At 47.4% G+C, this 20,703-nt stretch overlaps 1 protein-coding gene across 1 annotated transcript in view; it reads left to right on the forward strand.

The window, feature by feature from the left end:
• The window catches only part of LOC101646633 (myomegalin), a 190,319-nt gene that overhangs the window by 18,900 nt on the left and 150,716 nt on the right, over positions 1–20,703 (forward strand). The window contains exon 3 of the mRNA XM_045283712.1: positions 7,034–7,144. Within this exon, the coding sequence (XP_045139647.1) occupies positions 7,034–7,144 (111 nt within the window). The remainder of the gene's footprint in view (positions 1–7,033; positions 7,145–20,703) is intronic.

Raw genomic sequence — 20,703 nt, forward strand, 5'->3', positions numbered from 1 at the left:
CAATATTTGAGAAAAGAGTAAAGATTTAAGATTGACGATGGGTAAAAGAAAGAATTAGTCAGGAGCACTGTTCCTTTGCCCAGAGACCTGCAGTGGTGGTGTATTTTCTAAGCATGGAGCTTGTCACAGTGGACAGGTCTGGGACCCGTCCCTCCAGGGCACCCGGATCAGGAGCTGGGGTGGCACACGGTGAAGCATTTGGACAGATGCGGCAGTCTGTTCCCATAAATATTAACTAAAAAGAACAGAAAAGTCCCCAAAGCAGTGCTGTTGAGTTGATTTTCCTGTGCTGTACTGTAGGACAGAGTGGACCGTCTCACAGCGGTTCCATGGCTATCAGACTGCCACATCTGTCCACCGAGTGGCTGGTGGGTTCCAAGTACTGGCTGTCCGTTAGCTGTGGAGCATTTGAACTGCTACCCCGCCTGCATACCTTCCAGCAAGGTGGTATTTGGAAATCCTATGAGGCTGTTCTGCTAAGTCCTACATCGCTGTAAGTTGGAAATGTTTTGGTGGGCAACAAGGCATGTACAAGGGGGCTTCAGAGGTCCATAGAGAAATTCCATTATGTTTTAATTTCATTTTTCTATGAACTTTTGGAAGCATCCTCAGATGTACTGTAGTGTGGAACCCAAATATGTGTTTTTGTTTCTTAAGGCTACAAAAAATAATAATATAAAAAAGAAAAAAGGGAAGTGAAACAAAAGGTAGACAGGTAACACCTTAAGTCATGCATGGCCTTGGCCCGTCTTCCACTGCCTTTCTCTTTACCCTTTGTCCGGTTGTTCAGTATCTGCCGGAGGACCATATTCAGACTGCTCACCTGACCTGCAAGATGTCCACAATGAGGCCTTTCTTCCATCCCTCCTGCTCTCCCATTACAGGACATTGTGCTCTGCTCCCTTTGTTTCGATCCACGTGGCCCTCAGGATCTTTGCTTATGTTCCTCCTGTTAGGTCGCTGTGTCCTAACCAATCGATCCAACCCTGATTCAAGTCATGGTACACTTTGAGTATAAGTTGTCACGTATTATTCCCCCCCTCAATGTTCAGAACCCTTGTAAAATGCCTGGAATTCTGCAGTGTGCATCCAAATTATCCTGTTAGAAAAATTTGCTCTATTTATAAAATAACCTTTTTATGAAGAGGCCCTTAGATATGTTTTCATCCTAAAAAATCTGCACAGTCTTCTATACAGATTGAGATTTATTAGAATTAGATCCAGGGAGGTCAAAATCAGCAGGCGAATGCATCTGTTTTTTAACTCAATCCTTATGTATCCAGCACCCGTTAGACACCAGGCAGTGAACACAGCAGGCAACAATCTGTTTGTTTGTTTGTTTGTTTTCCAGGAGTGTATAGGTTAATGTGAAGAGATGGAGGAACAAATGAATAAGTAGATGTAACGTTTTAGAAGGTAATGGTGCTGTGGAAAAAGAGAAACCATCAAGGGGGCCATGGGGTGCTGGGGTGAGGCGCAAGATGGGCTGCAGTGCTGAGTAGGGTGTCCACTTCATTGAGGAGATGCCTGAAGACCGCGAAGAAGAGAAGTGTGCAGACAGGTAGAAGAAAGCATACCGGACAGAGCAACTAGCCAATGCCCTCAGTGAGAGAGCGGCTGCTGTTCTTCAGAGGAAAAAAAAAAAAATCCCAGCTTGGAGGAACCAGTGGTAGATTCAGCCAGCAAACCCGATACCTAATTTTTTGTTGAGTTCATTGTGACAAGGACACTGGTAATCTGGGAATTCTCTAGGGTGGGTGGCTGGACAGGCACCCAATGTGGAAATCACAAATTTGCATTCTTTACTTTTTTGTTAACATTCAACTGTGCGACAGTGGTGTTCTGATATCATGTGGAAATATTAAACTACCTTTCAGAATATCTTTTTAGAAATATACATAAAATGATCCTTAGGGCAGCAAACTGGTTGTTCGAATCAACCACAGAGTGTGGTTGAAGCAGAGCACACAGGGGCAAGGTAGTAAGAATAAAAAATAGAATAGAGATACTGGGGAGGGAGCAGGGAGCCGGTGACTCCAGCTTATGCTTATGGGCTATGACAGAACTTTGCCTTGTAAATCGAAGTTAAAAAGGAAGCCAGTGTGGGTTTTCAGCAGAGTAGTAATCTGGCTTACATTTTGGAAGGGTGACTGTAGCTGGTGTGCTCTGCATAGATGACCGGGCAGCCAGGGATCAAGAAGACTGGTGTAGGCGGCTGTTCAAATAACGGAGGGGAGTCATGATAGCCATGGGAGCAAAGTGGTGGGATCAGTGGTAGTGGTGGGTGGATTCTGCAGAAAGAGTAAAGTTTGAGGGCAGATTAGATGATGTATAAAATAAGAGTCAAACATAACTCAAAAGTTTCAGAGCCAGATAGGCACCAATATTGGCTTCTTAAAATTGGAATGAGGTCTGTTAAAAAAAGAACGTGTGACTTGAGGCATGGTGTCTGATTTCTTCCACCGATGCAAGGGGGAAGGGCAATCAAACTCCATCTCCGCATCACCCAAGGCCAATTTTGATAAGGCAGAGGTCAGAAACGCCTGACCCTCCCACCTTCCTACCAATTCTGACACCTAATGCCCCACTCAAAGCACTCTCTTAATTTTCAGTTGGGTCTGATAACTCATTGAAGTAGCCACAGAATTCACGAATGGTACTCGTGATTATGGGGTTTATTAAGAAAGTTCCAAAAGCCCAGGATAAAATTATTCAGCTAGGACAGCCTCTACTCAGCCATGTCTTCAGGCAGGTGTCTCATGGTTGGCCTGTTAGCTCCATGACCACTTGGCCTCTGCCTGGCTCCTGCAGGGTAACAAAGTTCTTTTAGGGTCTCAAATAAATGCCCACGGGTATTGCAGTCTACTATTAACCTCAGCCTGAAGATGCTCAGCTCTAGCTCCATGGGTCAGCAAACTTAGCTTTTCCAATGAAGTGCCTGGAGACATCCTACTCCATAAGCCAGCTTCCTGCTTGAAGGCACTCAACTTTGCTTCTGCTGTGGGCTAAGAAAGTTCACTGCTTTCGCTCATGCCCTAGATCTTGGTGTGCCACTGCTGCTCCTCTGTGGCTCCTCTGGTATCACAGCTGACTCCTGGATCAATAAAGTAATTGAATGTGCAAAGATTTCAGGGCCCAAAGGATGCACTGTACTCCTGGCTCTTCTCTCCCTTCTAGCTTCTGAGATGGTTCATTTGATACCCAGCAGGATGGCAATTCCAATGAACTCTGTTAACAATAACTCATAGCTATAGCCTAACCTAACTAGACCCCACCTTTGCTTACCGGATGCATCAGAAATAAAAAAAATTAAAAGATCACTTGGTGGGAGTTACAGAAACTATGGCTACGGGAGCCACATTGCATATATTCCTGCACTGCAGGGTCCAGTGAACAAAGAGCACATTTGCTGGGAAAGATCAGAAACTCAGTTGTGGATGTCATGCAAATGAGGCCCTTATATTAGACACCCAAGTGGAACATCCTCCTAGGAAGTTAGATATAAATCTGGAGGTCAGGCAAGATGTCAGGGTGGGTATATCAACTTGGAAATATTAGTGAACAAGACATCAAATTTCGACAATTGTTATTTCTTAGGAATAATTAAAAGAAACCTTTCAATATTATCCAAAAGCTATAAGAATAATACAGGCTGGCAAATATGGCAAATCCAATCAGTTAAAAAGTATTGGGGGGAAATTCTTCTATTCATTAATTCAGCAAATGATTTAGAGATTACTTCTTTCATGATGAGTCCTGGTGTAAGGACCAAGAGACAAAATACGCCTTGACGGCCCTCAGAACACTCTGGTCTGGTTGAGGTGATTATCAACAGAGTGGCTCAGCACCGTGGGAGGACTGTTAGAGAGGCTGGTCTGAGAGCCTGTAGGAAAAGACATGTAAGTTGTTGGTCCTTGTCTTGGACAGCCTACTGTCTAGTTGTAGAGAGAGCTATACATGAAAAGCCAAATGGTACTAAAAGGGGTAAAGAACCCTTGTAGATAACAATAAGAGACATGTCGTGAGACAGTATAAGAACCCTGGCCAAATGTCCATTTTTACCTTCGACCTACACCCAACCCAGTTGCTGCTGAGTTGGCTCTGACGCATGGCAACCCCAGGCATGCAGTGTGCAATTGCGCTCCATGTGGTTTTCAGGAATGCACCCTCTGAGAAGCAGATGGCCAGCCCTTTCTTTCAAGGGGCCTCGGGTTGGGTTGGAACCACCCACCTTTGGGTTAGTAGTTGAGGGGTTAATTATTTGTGCCATCTCTGGACTCTGGATACTTGCCTTCGGAGTCGAGAAATGGAAGGAGCCTTTGCAGGCAGGGATAGAATAGGAAAAGCTTGGTCTAGGTGGAATTTGAACTAGGACTTAAGAGAAGAGGCATGGTGCCTTGAAAGGATGTGATGGAGATGGTCCCTCAATCCTAACAGGGATGAGCTGCCTCTGAAGGACTCGAAGGGAAATGACAGGATAAGATGCAAATCTGAAAGTATGGCATATGATTTGGATATCACATGGAGAACAGCTGACTGGAGTGGGTGCTGGCTGACCTAACACTGATTCTTGTGAACATTTGAGTTTTAAGGTTTGTGGTGTGAATGGGCCATACAGGTTGAATTATCAAGCAAAGAGTTAGGTACGTAGGGCTAGATCTTGGGTGAGAGGATTCCATTGTAGATGGGTGGGCTACCTGGGAGACAGAAGTTACAGCCATAAAAATGAATAAAATCTCTAGAGAAGGAAGTGTAAAGAGAAGGGAAAAAAAGACAGAAAGTGAAAGAAGGCATCACCACTGAACCATGTCAATCCAAAACTCAAATTCCCTGCCATTGAGTTGATTCCTGAGTTAAACACCAGGGAGCTGGCAAAAGCCCAGGGAGACAGGGGTAGGAGAGATAGGAGATGAACAAGCTATCATCAGTACATAAGAGAAAACAGACATCCATATGCTAAAATAAGATATAGGCTAAATAAGAATACTCTGCATTCATATACATTTTCACTTTCCACACATAACTCTGCCTTCTAAAGGGGTCCAAGGAGATGAGGAAAGCTGTGTGAAGCACTCCTCTAGAATCCGGCAGCCAGGTCTCCTCGTGCAAAACGGAAGTGACAAGAACCAGACGAACCCTCTAGAACAGTGTTTCACAAAGGAATGTGAAGAATCAAAACGCAGGTGGATTGGGGAGGAAGTGAGGAAATGCTGGAATTGAATGTGAACATTAGAATTTCTCAATCTTGAATGTTAACATTAAATGATTTCCAACTCAGTGTTCTTACAACCAAGAATCCCTGTGCTGTGGCATTTGTGCTGTGGGGCTGTCCACCTCCCAGTCCCCTTCAGTGTCCCACACGATCGGGTATAAATAATACTTCCTGCTTGTATTGCAGCTGCCATGCAAGGATCTTAAGTTGCTTTGGGGCAGGATCTGGTGATGAGTGTTTGGCTCCACTTGGCAGGTGTCTGAGTTAAGATCCAGTAACTGGGCTGAAATCTCGTGGCTCCTGGCTGATGGCCCTCTCCCACTCTTCCCCACCCCTCCTCCCCCGACCCTTCCATGAGGGAGGAGTCTCTTACCAGGCCTGCTTGTGAGCTAGTGTAACCAGAACGCAAAGTTTACAAAGATTCCATTGAGCTACAAGATCCCTTCTTCCTTTGGGGGTTTCTCTGGTGCATGTCACGGAGCCCTGGTGGTGCAGTGGGTTACACATTGGGCTGCTGTCTGCGAGGTGAACAGTTCGAACCCAGCAGATGCTTCCCAGGAGAAAGACGAGGTTTACAGCCTTGGAAACTCACAGAGCAGCTCTATTTGGTCTCATGGGGTCCCTGAGTCTGAAGTGATTGGTGGCGGTGAGATCGGTTTAGGTTTTATGGATTGTATGTGGGAGGAAATGCATGGTATTAATAAACGTTACCAATTTAACTGCCTTGGGGATGGAAGATCATGGAGAGGGAACCTGTGAAGGAACTGATTAGAGTTTAACAGGTGGATCATCAAGAAAAATTAGAGAGCCCTATCATTAGGGCTCCCATGGTTTGTGCTGGGCTGCTGACCGATAGGTCAGCTGCACCTCTGAAGAACAATGAGGCTGTCTCGTCTGGGAGCCCTGGTGGCATAGTGCTTACGGGTTGGGTTGTGACCAGAAAGTTCAGCGGTTGGAAAGCACCAGTGGTTCCGAGGGAGAAAGACTGGGTTTTCTATTGCCGTAAACAGTTACCGTCTCGGAGAACCCACAGGGACAGTTCCACCCAGTCCTATGGGGCTGGGCATCGACTGTGACTGGGCATGGGCTCGATGGCAGTGAGTTTTGTGTGTTTTCATCTCCGCTTGTAAAAATCTGCAGCCCGGAGAACCCTGGAGGTCAGGTCTGCCTTGCCTTCTGAGTCGGAATTGAGTTGGTGGCAGTTGGTTGGCTTGGGTTAGACTTGCATCAGGCAGAAATGGGATATTTGCCATCGAACCACCGCTTGGTGGACGTTTCATGTCTCTGTGCTCCGGTCCTTTCTTCTGGTCTCCACCGCCCCCCACCACAGGGCAGGCATCCCTCCCTCTTCTTCTTTCTCTTTCTTGCAACCCCTTGAAACACTCCGCCTCCCCATTTCCTGGAAGCGCCTTGGGGTCAGCCCCTCTCTCTTCTGAGAAGCTGTTAACTGCCTGCAGTTGGACCCGAGGCTCCAGGAGTGCTGGCCCGGGAGTCGGGTTACACCACTTGTGTCTGAGTTCACGCATGTTCCTCTGTCAGGGATTCCACAAATACCTCCCAGAGGTAAAAAAGGAAAGCGCGCTTCGCTCCAGCACCCAGAGCTAGTGTGCCCAGTCGCCAGCGTCCTTGAGAGATAGCCAGCAGGCAGGGCCATGTCGCCCTAGCCCAGCCTCGGCCCCCTGGGTGTCCCCCGCAGCCTCCGCAGCGTCCCCCATGTCGAGGTGCAGCAGCGGCAGCAAGTTCCTGGGGTGAGGGGCGCCCGGGCATGCTCCGCCCCATGGGTCGCCCACCATGTCTAATGGATATCGCACTCTGTCCCAGCACCTCAATGACCTGAAGAAGGAGAACTTCAGCCTCAAGCTGCGCATCTACTTCCTGGAGGAGCGCATGCAGCAGAAGTACGAGGCCAGCCGGGAGGATGTCTACAAGCGGGTGAGTGGGTGCGGGCCTCGGGCCCTGGGGCAGGGGCGCTTCTGAGCCTGGGCTGTGCTGATGGGGGTGGGGAAAGGGGTCCAGTCCAGGCCTGCTGGTCACTGTGATGTCCTGTGGCCTTGGGCAAGCCTGTTTCACCACCCCCACCCCCACCCACATCCCAGGTGTGTGTTTTCTACTTCCCTTCCCAGGGGAAACAGGGAGCTGGTTGAAATCAGAGCCTTCCAACCTCTGGTGTGGCGGGTGTGCCACGATCACCCCAGGGGGCGAGTAGGGGGGTGGTGGGCAGGTCTGATGTCCATTCCCTGCCGCATCCCAGCCTTTCTAATTCACCAGAGGGAGGCGGGAGTGGGGAGATTAGCTGTTTTAAAAGGTCCCTTCTAGCACGGTGCAGTGGGGAGAGGACAATGACAATGCTAAGGAGAAGGCAGGCGCGGAGAGTGTTTGTCTTTGGCTTCAGGGCCATGTTTACTTTTGAAAATGATCCTGCAGGTCAGCGTTTCAGACCCAGGGCTTGTTCGTCTTAGAACGAGGAAGAGGGTACAAATGGACTCGACCTTGGTGCAAGGTGTGATGGGAAGCGGCACGGTGGCTTCCCTACAAGGAAAGGCGGCCTTGATAGATGGGCCAGGGTGTTAGTTGAGAGGGGAAGGAAGACGCAGCAGATTGGCTGAGCAGAGGGTGTGATGATATCACGTGACGCTACAAGGGTGACAAGGAATAAGCTTCCTAACTGGTTACCACAATGGTGATTTCCTCAGTCTTCTCAGTATCTGGGCAAGCAGGCCCTGAAGTGGCCTGCATGCCCAGGGCTGGTCCCGCACTCTATCCCGAAGAATCCAACACGCGTTTCCATTGGCTGTGTGCCATCAAAAAGAAGACGGAGAAGCACTAAGTGCTGTTGGGGAGTATCATGGATCAGACAGCTCAGTCTGGGGATGTCATCCTGTCTTCTCTCTGACATGAAATTCCATATTTTGCCTGAATTTCCCTGAATTTAGACCAGACTTCTTTTTCGTCATCTGTATGACTACAAGGAAGAATCTTAGTGGCGGAGTGCCTTTTGCTATGACAAAGTCACATGAAGTCCCCATGAGGATAGCTTTAGGCTGCGAACCTCAAGGTCAGGAGTCAAAACCACCAGCCACGCGGTGGGAGAAAGACAGGGCTTTCTACTCCCTGAAAGAGTTACAGCCTCAAAAGCTCACAGGGACAGTTCTACCTGGTCCGAGAGAGTGATGGCAGTGAGTGTGGTTTTGTTTGGCGTGGCTAGGGAGCGGACCTCACTGGAGCAGCCAGGGGTGGAGGATTCAGCTGCGAGAGGAGTTGGTAACTCGGGGAGAGGAAGCAAGGAGGAGCAGGAGTGGCAGGTTTGCCTCAGGTTAGGAACAAGGAATAAATATGTTCACTGAGCAGAGAGGAAAAACATCCCCTTACCAGTCTCCAAAGCAGGGTAGAAAGCAAAAAAAAATCCTAAATCATTTGAGGGAGAAGTGTTTTTTTTTTTTAGCTAGATTTATGACAGTGAGTGAGTTTGGTTAGGTTAATAAAATGGCTGCTTGAGTCCTTTGGTCTCCCTGTCTACTGCCACCGGCCCAGGAAGTTGTCTTCTGGGAACACTTTGGGTGGGGTGTGAAAGGGCGCCATGGCCGTCCCAGAGAAGTGTCATCAGTGATATTCTGGGAACTGCGCAGGGACGGGGGAAGAGCAGGGTACAGCTCCTTGTCACATGCTGTATCTTTTGTTACATTTCGTTATTCCCACCTGTCCCATATAGGAGAGGGATGGGACCCCGTCTCTACCTAGAACCTGTTGTAAATGTGAGCCGAGTCACCAGGCAGCTGCTGACACCAAGGCATCTCAAACTACTGCACCTCTCTCCTTTCCCCTGTCACTGCGTTTCTGGTTAGTCTGCCTCTTCGACGACTCCTCCCGCTTAGCTGTGGTTATTTGGGAAGCACTAAGACCTTGGATGTTCCTGGGCAGTGCACATGGCTGCTAGCTGAAAGGCTGGGGGCTTGAGTTCACCCAGAGGCCTCCTCCTTGGGAGAAAGCCTGGTGAGCTGCGATGTCGGTCACTGGAAACCCTCGCCAACCCGATTCTATTCTGATACACCCCAAGTCACCACGAGTGGGAATCAACTCCACAGCCATTTTTAAAAAGATGTACAATTAAAATCAGACAGCCATTATTAACCATCAGCATTCTAGCTGAAAGTCGTCTGTCATGCTCTACCCACTGCCGTCAAGTCAATTCCAGCTCCCAGCAGCCCTGTAACATGGAGCAGGTCTGCCCACACCGGGTTCCCAAAACTATAAATGCTTACAGAAGCCGACTGCCTCATTGCTCTGCCATGAAGAGGCTGGTGGGCTCAAACCACCAACCTTGTGGTCAGCAGATGACCACGTTAACCACTGCACCACTAGGATGCCCTAGTACACTCTACACAGTAATGAGGAGCAGGAAGCATGGTGGCTGCAAATTATTTACCCTCCCTGAGCCTCTTCCAAGCCCTGCAGAAGCGGCTTTAAGAGTACCCAGCACTAGAGGTATTGAAAGTTATTTGATGACAAAATGCGTAAGTCCATACACATTTAATAAGAAGATAATATCAAAGCATTTTATAAATTTAACCGTATCATACACATCGGAGAAGGACAGTAATTATATTACTATGAGTCAGTGGTCACAACCAACAAACCCTTTGCCGTCAAGTTGATGCCAACTCAACGTCACCCTACAGGAGCGAACACAACTGCCCCCATAGGGTTTCCGTGATCTTTACGAAGGCAGCCTGCCTCATATTTCTGCCCAGGAGTGACTGGTGGTTTTGGACTGCTGACATTTTGGTTGGTTGCTGTGTTCGTTAACCAAGCTCTATCCAGGATTCTTGGTTGTTATTATTATATTTAAAATGAGGCAGTGATTTGACTCTTTAAAACCTCACCGTTGTGTCCCCATACATGTGCCTTCCGTTCACCCTGGCTGTTCACACCTCAGCCTCAGGAGTTGGGAAGCTTCCTTAGCAGCAGTGTTGATGACAAGACACTTAGGGTGTTGTGCATAACCTCACATAGCAAGCCGGGTGCTTCGGACAAGAAGGCAGAGGCCTGTCCTACTACCATACTTAACCTGATTTCTCTTCAGTATTAAAGGACACTTCTTTAAAAATAGTCAAGGCATCAACTTGAACCCAACTGAGTTTGAATCTGCAATAATGTGGGTGGTGTCTGTAAGATTCCTTTCAAGAGTGCAAATCTTTATGGAGCGTATATATCATGAATCTAGTGTGAATCGTAATTATTTCATTGATGCATATATTTTGCCACTGTAGATTTTTGTGGCAATATTTGCATTTCAGAGCGAACGGTTAATGAGGAGCCATCCAGCATTTGGCCGTGATGACGCTAACGAAAGGAAATGTGGGAAACTGGAGGAGGAGACGAGAACCAGGGAGCGAGCCCTATCATTCTCTTTGCAAGTGGCTAGTCCTCCTTTGGGTAGGGGATTGAGGGAGAGACTAAAATAGTAGATATAATCCGTAACTGTACAGAAGCTACAAGGATTTTAAAAGAGAAGGTGTAAGTTAAACAATTTTAAAAATACAGTATCTGGGGTCTTAAAGGCTTGAAGTTAAGCAAGCGGCCATCTAGCAAGGAAGTAAATAAGCCCACATGGAAGAAGCACACCAGCCTGTGTGATCACAAGGTGTTGGCGGGAGCAGGTATCAGGCATCAGAAGATCCAAAACAAACAATCATATCAATGTGCACGAGGGGATCAAAGTGGAGACCCAAAGGCATCTGTAGACAATTGGACATCCCCTCACAGAAGGGTCACAAGGAATGGACCAGTCAGCCAGAGAGCAGTATAGCACTGAGGAAACACACAACATTCCCCTAGTTCTTTAATGCTTCTACTGTTATGACCCCAGGTCTACCTTACAAATCCAGCTAGACTCCCCCTACCCCACCCCTGCCCGGAACAGTAATGGGAACAGCAATACCATGAGGGTAGGGGAAGGTGGGGGGAGAAAAGGGGGAACTGTTTGCAACGATTGACATACAACACACACACCACCCGAGGGATGAACAACAGAAAAGTGGGTGAAGAGAGACAGTGGATGGTATCAGATATGAAAATAATAGTTATAATTTATCAAGGATTCATGAGAAGGGGAGGGGAAAAATCGCTGATACCAAGGACTCAAGTAGAATGAAAATGTTTTGAAAATGATGCTGGCAACATATGTACAAATGCGCTTGATACAACGGATGTATGGATTGTTACAAGAACTCTAAGAGCCCCCAATAAAATGATTTTAAAAAAGAGAGAGCGAGAAGGTGTGAGAGCTTTGTGTAAACATAGGCATATCAACCTCGAAGCGAGTAGGCTAAGAGAGAGGGTTATTTAGAGAACACAGAAAAAAACTAAGGATTATACTCATATAGGTTAATAAACCAAACTCCCTGGACAGCTAACCAGAGATCAGCAGTTCGAAACCACCAGGTGCTCGGTGGTGGAACGGTGAGGCATGCTACTCCCATTCGGAGTTTCAGTCTGGAGACCCACTGGCCAGCTGTACTCCATTCCGTAGGGTCTCCGTGAGTCAGAATCGAGTCTGGCGCTGAGTTTGGTCTGCGTTTTTGAGATTAGTAAAGGAACGCTGGTGACACCGTGGTTAAGCACTCAGCAGCTAATCCAAAAGTCAGGCACTTCCATCAAGATTTGCAGCCTTGGCCTTCCGACTGGACAGTTCTGTTGTGTCCTGTCAGGTCACTATGAATTGGAGTCAACTCGACGGCAGTGGGTTTGGTTTTTGTTTGGAAATCATTGCCACTCCTTGGAAGAAAGATGAACTCTTTGGGTCTCCGTAAAGATGTACAGCCTCAGAAACCCAAAGGGGACAGTTCTACTCTTTCCTGTAGAGTTTGGAAAGCATAGCAACTCTCCCGAGGAGTGACTATTGGGTTTGAAGTGCTGACCTTGGTAGTTGCCCAATCTGTTACCCACAAGCCAGGGCTACTTAGGCAATGGGTTTTGGTCATAGATTAACAAAAGTGTGCTAAATGCTATGTAAAAATTGGTTCTGTGCGACTGTTTAGCTTTTCATTACAAACTGAAATTAAATTATTCTTCAAGTTCCAGCTTCTTGTAAATAGTTCAGAAAGAGTCGAGTTACCTTTAGCTCCCACTGATTGGGACATATATCCACACTGGAGTCCTAGGAGGTACAAACAGTTAGCATACTTGACTGCTGGCTGGAAGGTTGAAAGTTTGAGTCTCTCCAAAGGCTCTTCAGAAGACCTGATGATCTACTCCCCAAAGCTCAGCCATTGGACACCCCGTGGAGTACAGTTCTACTCTGATATGCTTGGATTACCATCTTCGTACACCACAACTGATCCTACCCGCATGATTAGGCACCACTGCTCCTCTTGGCAGCACACATTAATTGCAGGCTCCATTCTCTGGGAAGGTGATTTTGAAGCTGTAAAGCGAAGCTATTGCAGTGTGAGCACAGTCGCTCCTGATGCTGGGGCAAAGAACGTGAGGAAGTGCTCAAGGTCCATAGCTGAGTACGGCCTTCTCCCAGGGAGACTGGTTGGCTAGCGTTTCTGCACTGCAGCTGCTCTAGTAATAATTTCTGGGTGGTAACTTGGCTCACTGCCTTGTTGTTGATTATCTAATCTTACATCTTCTCCCGAGAGCTGCCGTGCCCCACCGCTAGCAACATGCCTGGCCCTGGAATTCATGAAATCCACTGCTATGTGGTTAACACCCCATTTCCCAACAACACACGCATGACCACCGCCAACTGTGTTCTGGCTCCCAAATGACTGCTTGCTTAGAATGTATTTTAGTAAACCTATGTGAATTTGTCATCGACAAGTGTTGTTGTAAAAGTTCATTTTCAGAACTTAATTTAAAATCTGACAGGGCCAGATGTAATAGCGAATGGGTCAGAAAAAATCGAATCTTGTCACCCTGGATCAAAGGGCATCAATGTTCCAATATGATGCAATTGATGTTAGAAGGTTGTGCTGCAGGTCGGAGTTAGAGTATTGTGATTCGTTGTTTATGGCTTTCTCATTTTTGACATGGGATAATATTTTTCCAGTGCAAACATTGAGGTTTACACCTAGCATGCTTCTATAGCTAAGAATTTCCATCATGATGAGCACCCTATTGAGTTTACTTGTCTATCAAATTTTCTCAATCTACTCTGTCCTCGATCTGAAACAGAGCCCTTAGGGATGTAATGGTTCTGCATTGCACTGCTAACCACAGAGTTAGCAGTTTGAAACCACCAGCCACTCATTGGGAGAAAGATGAGGTTTTCTACTTCTGTAAAGAATTACAGTCTTAGAAACCCACAGGGGCAGTTCAACCCTGTCCTAAAGGGTTGCTGTGACCCCTGATTGACCAGATAGCAGCGGATTTTGAGACTATTCTGCTATTCTGGTTTAGAAGTTGAAAGCTATGGGTTACGCTGACCTGGAATAGAATCCACTACTCACTATCTATGTTACCTTGGGCAAATGATATAATCCCTGTGAGCCTGAGCAAGTATAGTAGCATCTACCTCCTAGGGTTTGGAGGAGGATTAAATGAGCCAAGGAGTGGACCTCACACAGTCAGCCCTCAATAACTATTTTTCACTATGTGACAAACTTATCCAGAGAAGTGAGATGACTGCACTGTTTCACGTGGACAGTTTTGTACTCCAAAATCAATATCTTTTCCCTCAATATTAAGATTTGGGATCACTTACCAGTTTGCCTCTCTTTTTCTTTCCCCATGTATCAATCACATAGTAACAATCAGATGTACCCTGCTACTCTCAAAGACACAAATGTTCTTTCCGGAGGGATAAATGAGAAAGACATGGAGAACTTTGCATGCACCCCTTTGTCTGTTGTTGATGTTAGTTGCCATCGAGCCGGCTCTGAATCACAGCCATCCTATGTATAATAGAACAAATTGCCACCTGGTCTCGTGCCATCCCCACAGTTGTTCCTACGTTGGAGTTCTTCGTTGCAGCCACTCTGTCCATCCATCTTGTCCAGGGGCTGTTGAGTACCTACTACAGGTACTATTCTGATGTTGGGGATTCAAAGATGAATAATACATAGGTAACAGTTTGGTAAAAAGCAATAACAGAAAAGTGTACCAAGTATAAGGGAACTCAAATAAGGCATCTCTAGCTCAAATGAAAAGATTCAATGGAAGGAAAATCTACAAAGAATTCCTCAAGACAATCATTTGGGAGCTTGGTCTTCTAAGTGGGGTGAGCACTGGCTAGTCAGTGGATGGTGGGGTGGAAGGAGAGGCTTGTTCACACGCAGGAAAAAGCTGTAAGCAAACCCTCCAGGGTATGTGAACTGAATTAGAAATGATTTCATGTTGCTCAATTCTAAGTACTAGGAGCCAGGGTGGCACTGTTGGATAAGCATTTGACTGCTAACCTCAAGGGTAGAAGTTCAAATCCACTGGGAGAAAGAAGAGGCTACCTGCTTCCGACATAGGGCTGTTCTGGTTTGGAATCAACTCAGTGGAGATGGGTAGGCTCATAATGAGGCTGACAGTCGTCAGGTCACTGTGAGCAGTGTGCACTTTATCATCAGCGTCATGATAAGGCTTTTAGCGGCACAGAACATGCTAGATCTCACTAGTGGCTCTGGGGAAGATGACTTAAGGCAGACAAGGAAGTCAGGACAAGAGAAAGGTCAGGTGAGATGACGAGGCCCTACGTGGGGCCGTGCCACAGAAGCAGCTGGGAGCATCCTGCTCTGAGACATTTTCGGAAGCTGAAACAACTGGGCGGTTTGGTGATCGATAGATTGGCAAGGTTGAGGAAAAGGAATCAGGAAGACAGACCGATTTCTGACTGAGACAAGTTGTCTGTGTACGTGGGGTGGGGGTGGGGGTGCCAGGTGGAGCACTGATTCTTTATGAATCAAAAGAAGAGGGCTGGTTCAGGATTGATACAAATGTCCCAGGCTCTTTGTGAGCTCCCATCCCAGTTTCGGTAGTGACCGCCCAGGACCCCCTTCCCTGCCCCTCAGGAAGGGAGGTGCCAGGAGCTCTGAGATGGCTTTAGAGCTGTCAGCCAGTGTCAGGGAATTTCGTGCTGTTGCCAGGTAGCTGGAGCTATAATTAGCCTCGTTACTAGGGGAAAGCAGAGATGCTGTAAGCTGCCAGAACCCGCTTTCTGGACTGCATGACTTTACTTGTTTGCAGGAACAAATTGGGTAGTGGTGGGGTGCTTTCCATGTGCCTTGGGGGAGGATTTGATGTCGCCCACAGTCGAGGGAGGCAAGGTGAAAAAGCAGACGTGGGTTTCTACTGCTGGTTAACCACCAACCAGCCCGTCTGTGGCCGCAGGAGCTGGGGCCACACTCTGCCCGGCTTTGTGCTTGGATAGCAGGAGAGAGGGGGAGAGGAATAAAGGCAGGGGATGGCCTGTTTGCGCTAGAGCTCTTAGAGATAACCTCTCGCACCCTTCCAGTTGTAGGAATCATTTTGTTTTAAAATAATTTTGGACTCAAGAGAAAGGTGGCAAAACGTAGTGCAGAGGTCTTATCTCCTGTTCACCTAGCTCCCCCCCATAATGGATAAAACCCCCAGTTTCAACATCAGGACCCTGAGACCCAGCCTGGTAAAGGGACTTGCCTAACCTCCATCACACAGCACATTGGTGGGCCAAGCGCAGACCGGAATCCAGGAGGCCATTCTCCCTCTCTGGACTTGGTCTCCAACAACACCAAGGTGTATTTTGTCAGACGTGAGTCTGCCTTCCCCTTCTCAAAGCTGAGCATAAGCAGCAGAGGCTAAAGGAATTCACAGATAAATGGTACGATGCCCTGCCTGTGCCGAAAGAAAACAGTGTGCCCCCTTCCCCATCTTCCTGGCACACCTTTACCCAGGAGTCTCAGCCATGGCTTTTTTGCATTCCTTCCTGCCTTTGCCGTGCCATATTTTAAAAACCCAACAACCAAACTCACTGCCATGGAGTTGATTCTGACTCCTGGCAGCCCCGTGGGGCTCAGTAGAACTGCCCTGTGGGTTTCAGAGACTGTAACTCTTACAGGGAATAGAAAGCCTCATGTTTCTCCCTCAGTGTGGCTGGTGGTTTCAAACTGCTGGCTTTATGGTTGCAGGGCCACAATTAAACGTCACAGATAATAAGGCCGTGTTACATATGGGAAAATGAAGCTGTTCTATAGGCATGTATATATGTAAATATATTAACTTATACTGAAATGGATGAGGCCAATGTACATATATTTATATGTTAAAGTATTCAGACAGCAGACAGACTTTGGGCCTCTACTCAAGGCCTCCCTTAACACAAGGACACTTTGTTCTGATAACCTGGCACTCTTTGACACTCACCTTCCCAACACGAGCGCTGAAGTCAAAATGAGTGCTTAAGCAAATGTGGTCAAGAGAGTGCCTAGCTATCAAAAGATATAGGGTCTGGAGTCGTAAAGGCTTGAGGTTAAACAAGCAGCCATATAGCAGGGAAGCAAATAAGCCCACATGGAAGAAGCACACCAGCCTGTGTGATCATGAGGTGTCGACGGGATCAGGTGTCAGTATCAAAAGATCCAAAACAAACACCTACATCAATGGGAACAGGGGAGTTGGAGTGGAGACTATAGACCCATCTGTAGACCATCAGATATCCTCCCACAGAAGGGTTATAAGGAAGGAATGATTTAACCAAGGTGCAGTATAGCACTGATGAACCACACATCATTCCTCTAGTTCCTGAATCCTTCCTTCCCCCACTACCATGACACAGTTCTACCTTACAAATCTGTCTAAACTGGAGAACACACATTGGTACAGATGAGAGTGCTCAACACATGGAATTCAGATGAGATAAACCCCTTAGGAACAGTAGTGGGAGTACTGGGAGGGGAGGAGGAGGGGAGGGCAGGGGGAGGGGGAGAAAGGGGGCACCCATCACAATGTTGTCTATATAGCCCCCTTCCTGAAGGGGACAATAACAGAAATGTGGGTGAAGGGAGACCATGGACAGTGTAAGATATGAAATAATAATAATAATACATAATTGAACAAGGATTCACGAGGATGGGAGGGTGGGGGAGGGAGGGGAAAAAGAGGAGCTGATACCAAGGGCTCAAGTAGAAAATGTTTTGGAAATGATGATGGCAACATATGTACAAGTATGCTTGATACAATTGGTGTATGGTAGGTTATAAGAGCTATTCAGAGCCCCCAGTAAAAATGATTTTTTTTTTAAATGAGGCTACTTTCAGGGCCTGAAAATGCAGGGCAGTTTTACTCTGTACCATCTTAATATTTTTTATTTATTACATCTTGAGAAGGCACAGAGTGGAGGCTGGTGCAACCTGGAACCGAGCCCACCCTATCATGTGAAATAGCAGCTAATCCACCCCCACACCAAAAGGCAGGGATCCGAGTTGGTACATACCGTTCTGTGGAGAGCTTAGGAACAGTCGGGTGGCTTCTGGCCAAGGAACTCTAGAAGGGACTTTGGGCTTTGCACTGGGCAGTTAGCATCCCTGTTATTTGGAAACTTGGACTGAAGAGGTGGGCAGGGATGAAAGGCACAGCCTGCCTTGTAATGCCAGCTTTTCGCCTCCCAAGCTCCTGCAAGGCCCTGTGGCCATAAAGCCACCTCTTCACACACTCGGGGCCTTAGAAAGCCCACACAGAGGCTCGAGGAGAAGACAGCCTCCTGGGAGCACCTGAGTCAGTGGAAGGAGGCTGCCAGCATGAAGGCTGTGTGACCCAACACAAGTCCTGGGCTAGGAAGTAAAAGAGTTCTCCCAGATCTCCCTGAGGCCACACAAGTGACTTCTTCCTTCATTGTTCCCTTGCCTGACCTCCCTCTCCAGATTCCCCCTAACCAAGCACAGCGTCTGCTGCTTATGAACATAGTAATCCCAGCCTTGCCTGCATGTCCACTGACAACAAGGGAGGGTCCTCATCACTTGGCTCTACAGTCAAGAACTCTAAACCCAGGGTCTTCCTGGCACAGCAATCAAAAGTAGGGGATGGCCTGTGGGCCTCAGAGGAGCAGATCCCTAAGAGCAATCTCCTTTTTAAGCTTTGTGCTTTCTCTCTGGCCCCCTGTAAGCTGTGGGGTTGTGGGGTAGCCCAATTTGCTCCCTCAGTAGAGAGGACCCGTTCAGTAGTAACCAGTCTCTGCTAGCTTCTGCAAAACTGAGAGTAGAGTAGAGGGGTTCCTTTGGCCAAAGTGAAGCTTGGCTCTGAGGGACCAGATAAAGGGGCCTATTTCAATGGCTTAACAATAGTTTGACTAGGAACCCGGAGGCATAGTGGTTACATGTTGGGCTGTTAACCACAAGGTCAACAGTTGGAAACCACCAGGCACTCCCAAGAGAAAGACATGGTTCTCTACTCCAATACAGTCTTGAATACTCACAGGTGCAGTTCCATCCTGTCCTACAGGTGCCCTGTGAGTCCGCATTGATTCAATAGCAGGGAGTGTATTACAAGGGGAGCCCTGGTGGTGTAATGGTTAGGTGTTGGGCTGCTTACAGCAAGCCCAGTAGTTCTAAACCACCAGGCATGCTGTAGCAGAAAGAGGAGGATTTCCACGCCCATAAAGAGTTATAGTCTCAGAAACTCACAGTGGTATTTCTGTCTTGACCCTTATGGTCACTCAGTCAGAGTTGACTCGATGGAATGAGTTGAGTCGATAGTGGTTAGAAGGTGGTAATATCAATTGTACCTAGCATTACAACGCAGGCTTTCTCAACCCTGACTCTGGCCTTCCGCCGCTACCCTCCTAAATTTCGCTTTCTTGTTTTTTTCTCATTTCCCTTCCTTCCTCAGGGTTTCAGGAGCCGTAAAAGTCTTGCTATAAGATGAGAGAAGACAAACATCCATGAGAACAACACAACCCCACGACTCCTCTCTAACCATTTCTAGGCTACTTATCTCCAAGAGAGATTTCTAGACCCAGAACTAGCCCCACCTTTGGGAATCGGTCTGCTCCCTACACTTGGGTGCTTTCTGTGCTTTGGCCAGGTTCATTCCACCCACGACATGGAAAATAAATGCTAACTGCTTTCCCTTTGAGCCCTATGCAGGAGGAAGTGGTGTGCCTGACACCGTGTGTGCATATTGGAACCATTTAATCTCAACCACACTCTATCTAGCCCAATGCATTTGGTGTTTTCTCCCCATTTCACACGGGGTGGCCTCAGGGAATGTGCCTGGTGTCCCAGCAGCTAGGTGGCCTAATAAGTCAGGCCTTGGCACATTCTTAAAGTCAGGCATCGTTTCAAACGCAAATGGTGTTTTTTCAGTGAATAACTCGGCCTTGTATTAAAGTCTGAATATGAAGGGAAAAGGCAGAGCGCTAGTGAAAAGATATCCATTTTCATCGGGCTTTCACCAAGACGGAGGCAGGAAGAGCTGGCATTGTCTTGCCGGGAAAGGTAGCACGGGCCTTGTTTTTCTGGTGGAGCAGGTGCAATTGGCCATGCGGACTGTAATAGAAACCAGGTTGCCCTGTCAGACGTGTGCTGAGCCCGGTCTGGAACTCCAGAAATGCTGAGAAAATTGAGAAATAGCCCAACCAAAGTTAAACATTAGTAAATGAGCCTATTATCATCAGGGCAATGGACTTAGGGTTTTACAATTTGGGGAAAGAATAGTGTCTGGGGTGATTTAGCAGATTTTAGCTCCATGGCGTCTTATTGTGTGACAGAATTGGCTGTTCTCCGCGTCTATGGAGAATGTGAATCGGGAGGTCCTAGTTTAAGTCTGAGTTAGACTCCAATCATTTAATACATACCATGCTCCAGAATCTGTTGGAAGTGCTTGAAAAGAATCCATGAACAAAACGAGCAAGCATCCCTGTCCTTGTGGAACTAATATTCTAACACAGGGTGCCAGGCAATTAACAATAAATATAAATAAACTATGTAGAATGTTGGAAAGGGATACATCCTCAGGTGGGGGTGGGAGAGAAGTGTGGATCAGGATTCGAAAGACCAAGCTCATTGCCATTGAATCGATGATGACTCAGCGACCCTTCAGGACCGGGTTTCCGAGACTGTAACTCTTTATGTCTTTTTCCCATGGAGCAGCTAGTGGTTTCGAACTGCCGACCTATGGCTAGCAGCCCAATGCATAACCATGGTGCCACCCGGGCTCCAAAAGGGCAGCTGCCTCCTCATCTGGGAATGGAACCCTGGTCTCCCGAGTGACATGGGGGGATATGCACCACTGTGCGAACAAGGACAGCAAGGGATTTAAAAGTACAAGAGTAGAGGGCAGTTCTCAATACTAAAAAGAGAGGTCGAGAGAAGCCTCTTTTAGAAAATAACGTTTAACGATGAAACATACAACTTTCCTCTAGTTCCTAAATGCTTTCTCCCCACTCCCCAACCCCCACCCTGCCACTATCATGATTCCAATTCTACCTTACAAGTCTGGCTAGACCAGAGGATGTACACTGGTACAGATAGGAACTGGAAACACAGGGAATCCAGGGCAGATGATCCCTTCAGGACCAGTGGTGTGAG

The sequence above is a fragment of the Echinops telfairi genome, unplaced genomic scaffold, assembly GCF_000313985.2.
Source record: "Echinops telfairi isolate 266 unplaced genomic scaffold, ASM31398v2 ScPeMD7_7466;HRSCAF=8504, whole genome shotgun sequence".
Lineage (NCBI taxonomy): Eukaryota > Metazoa > Chordata > Mammalia > Afrosoricida > Tenrecidae > Echinops > Echinops telfairi.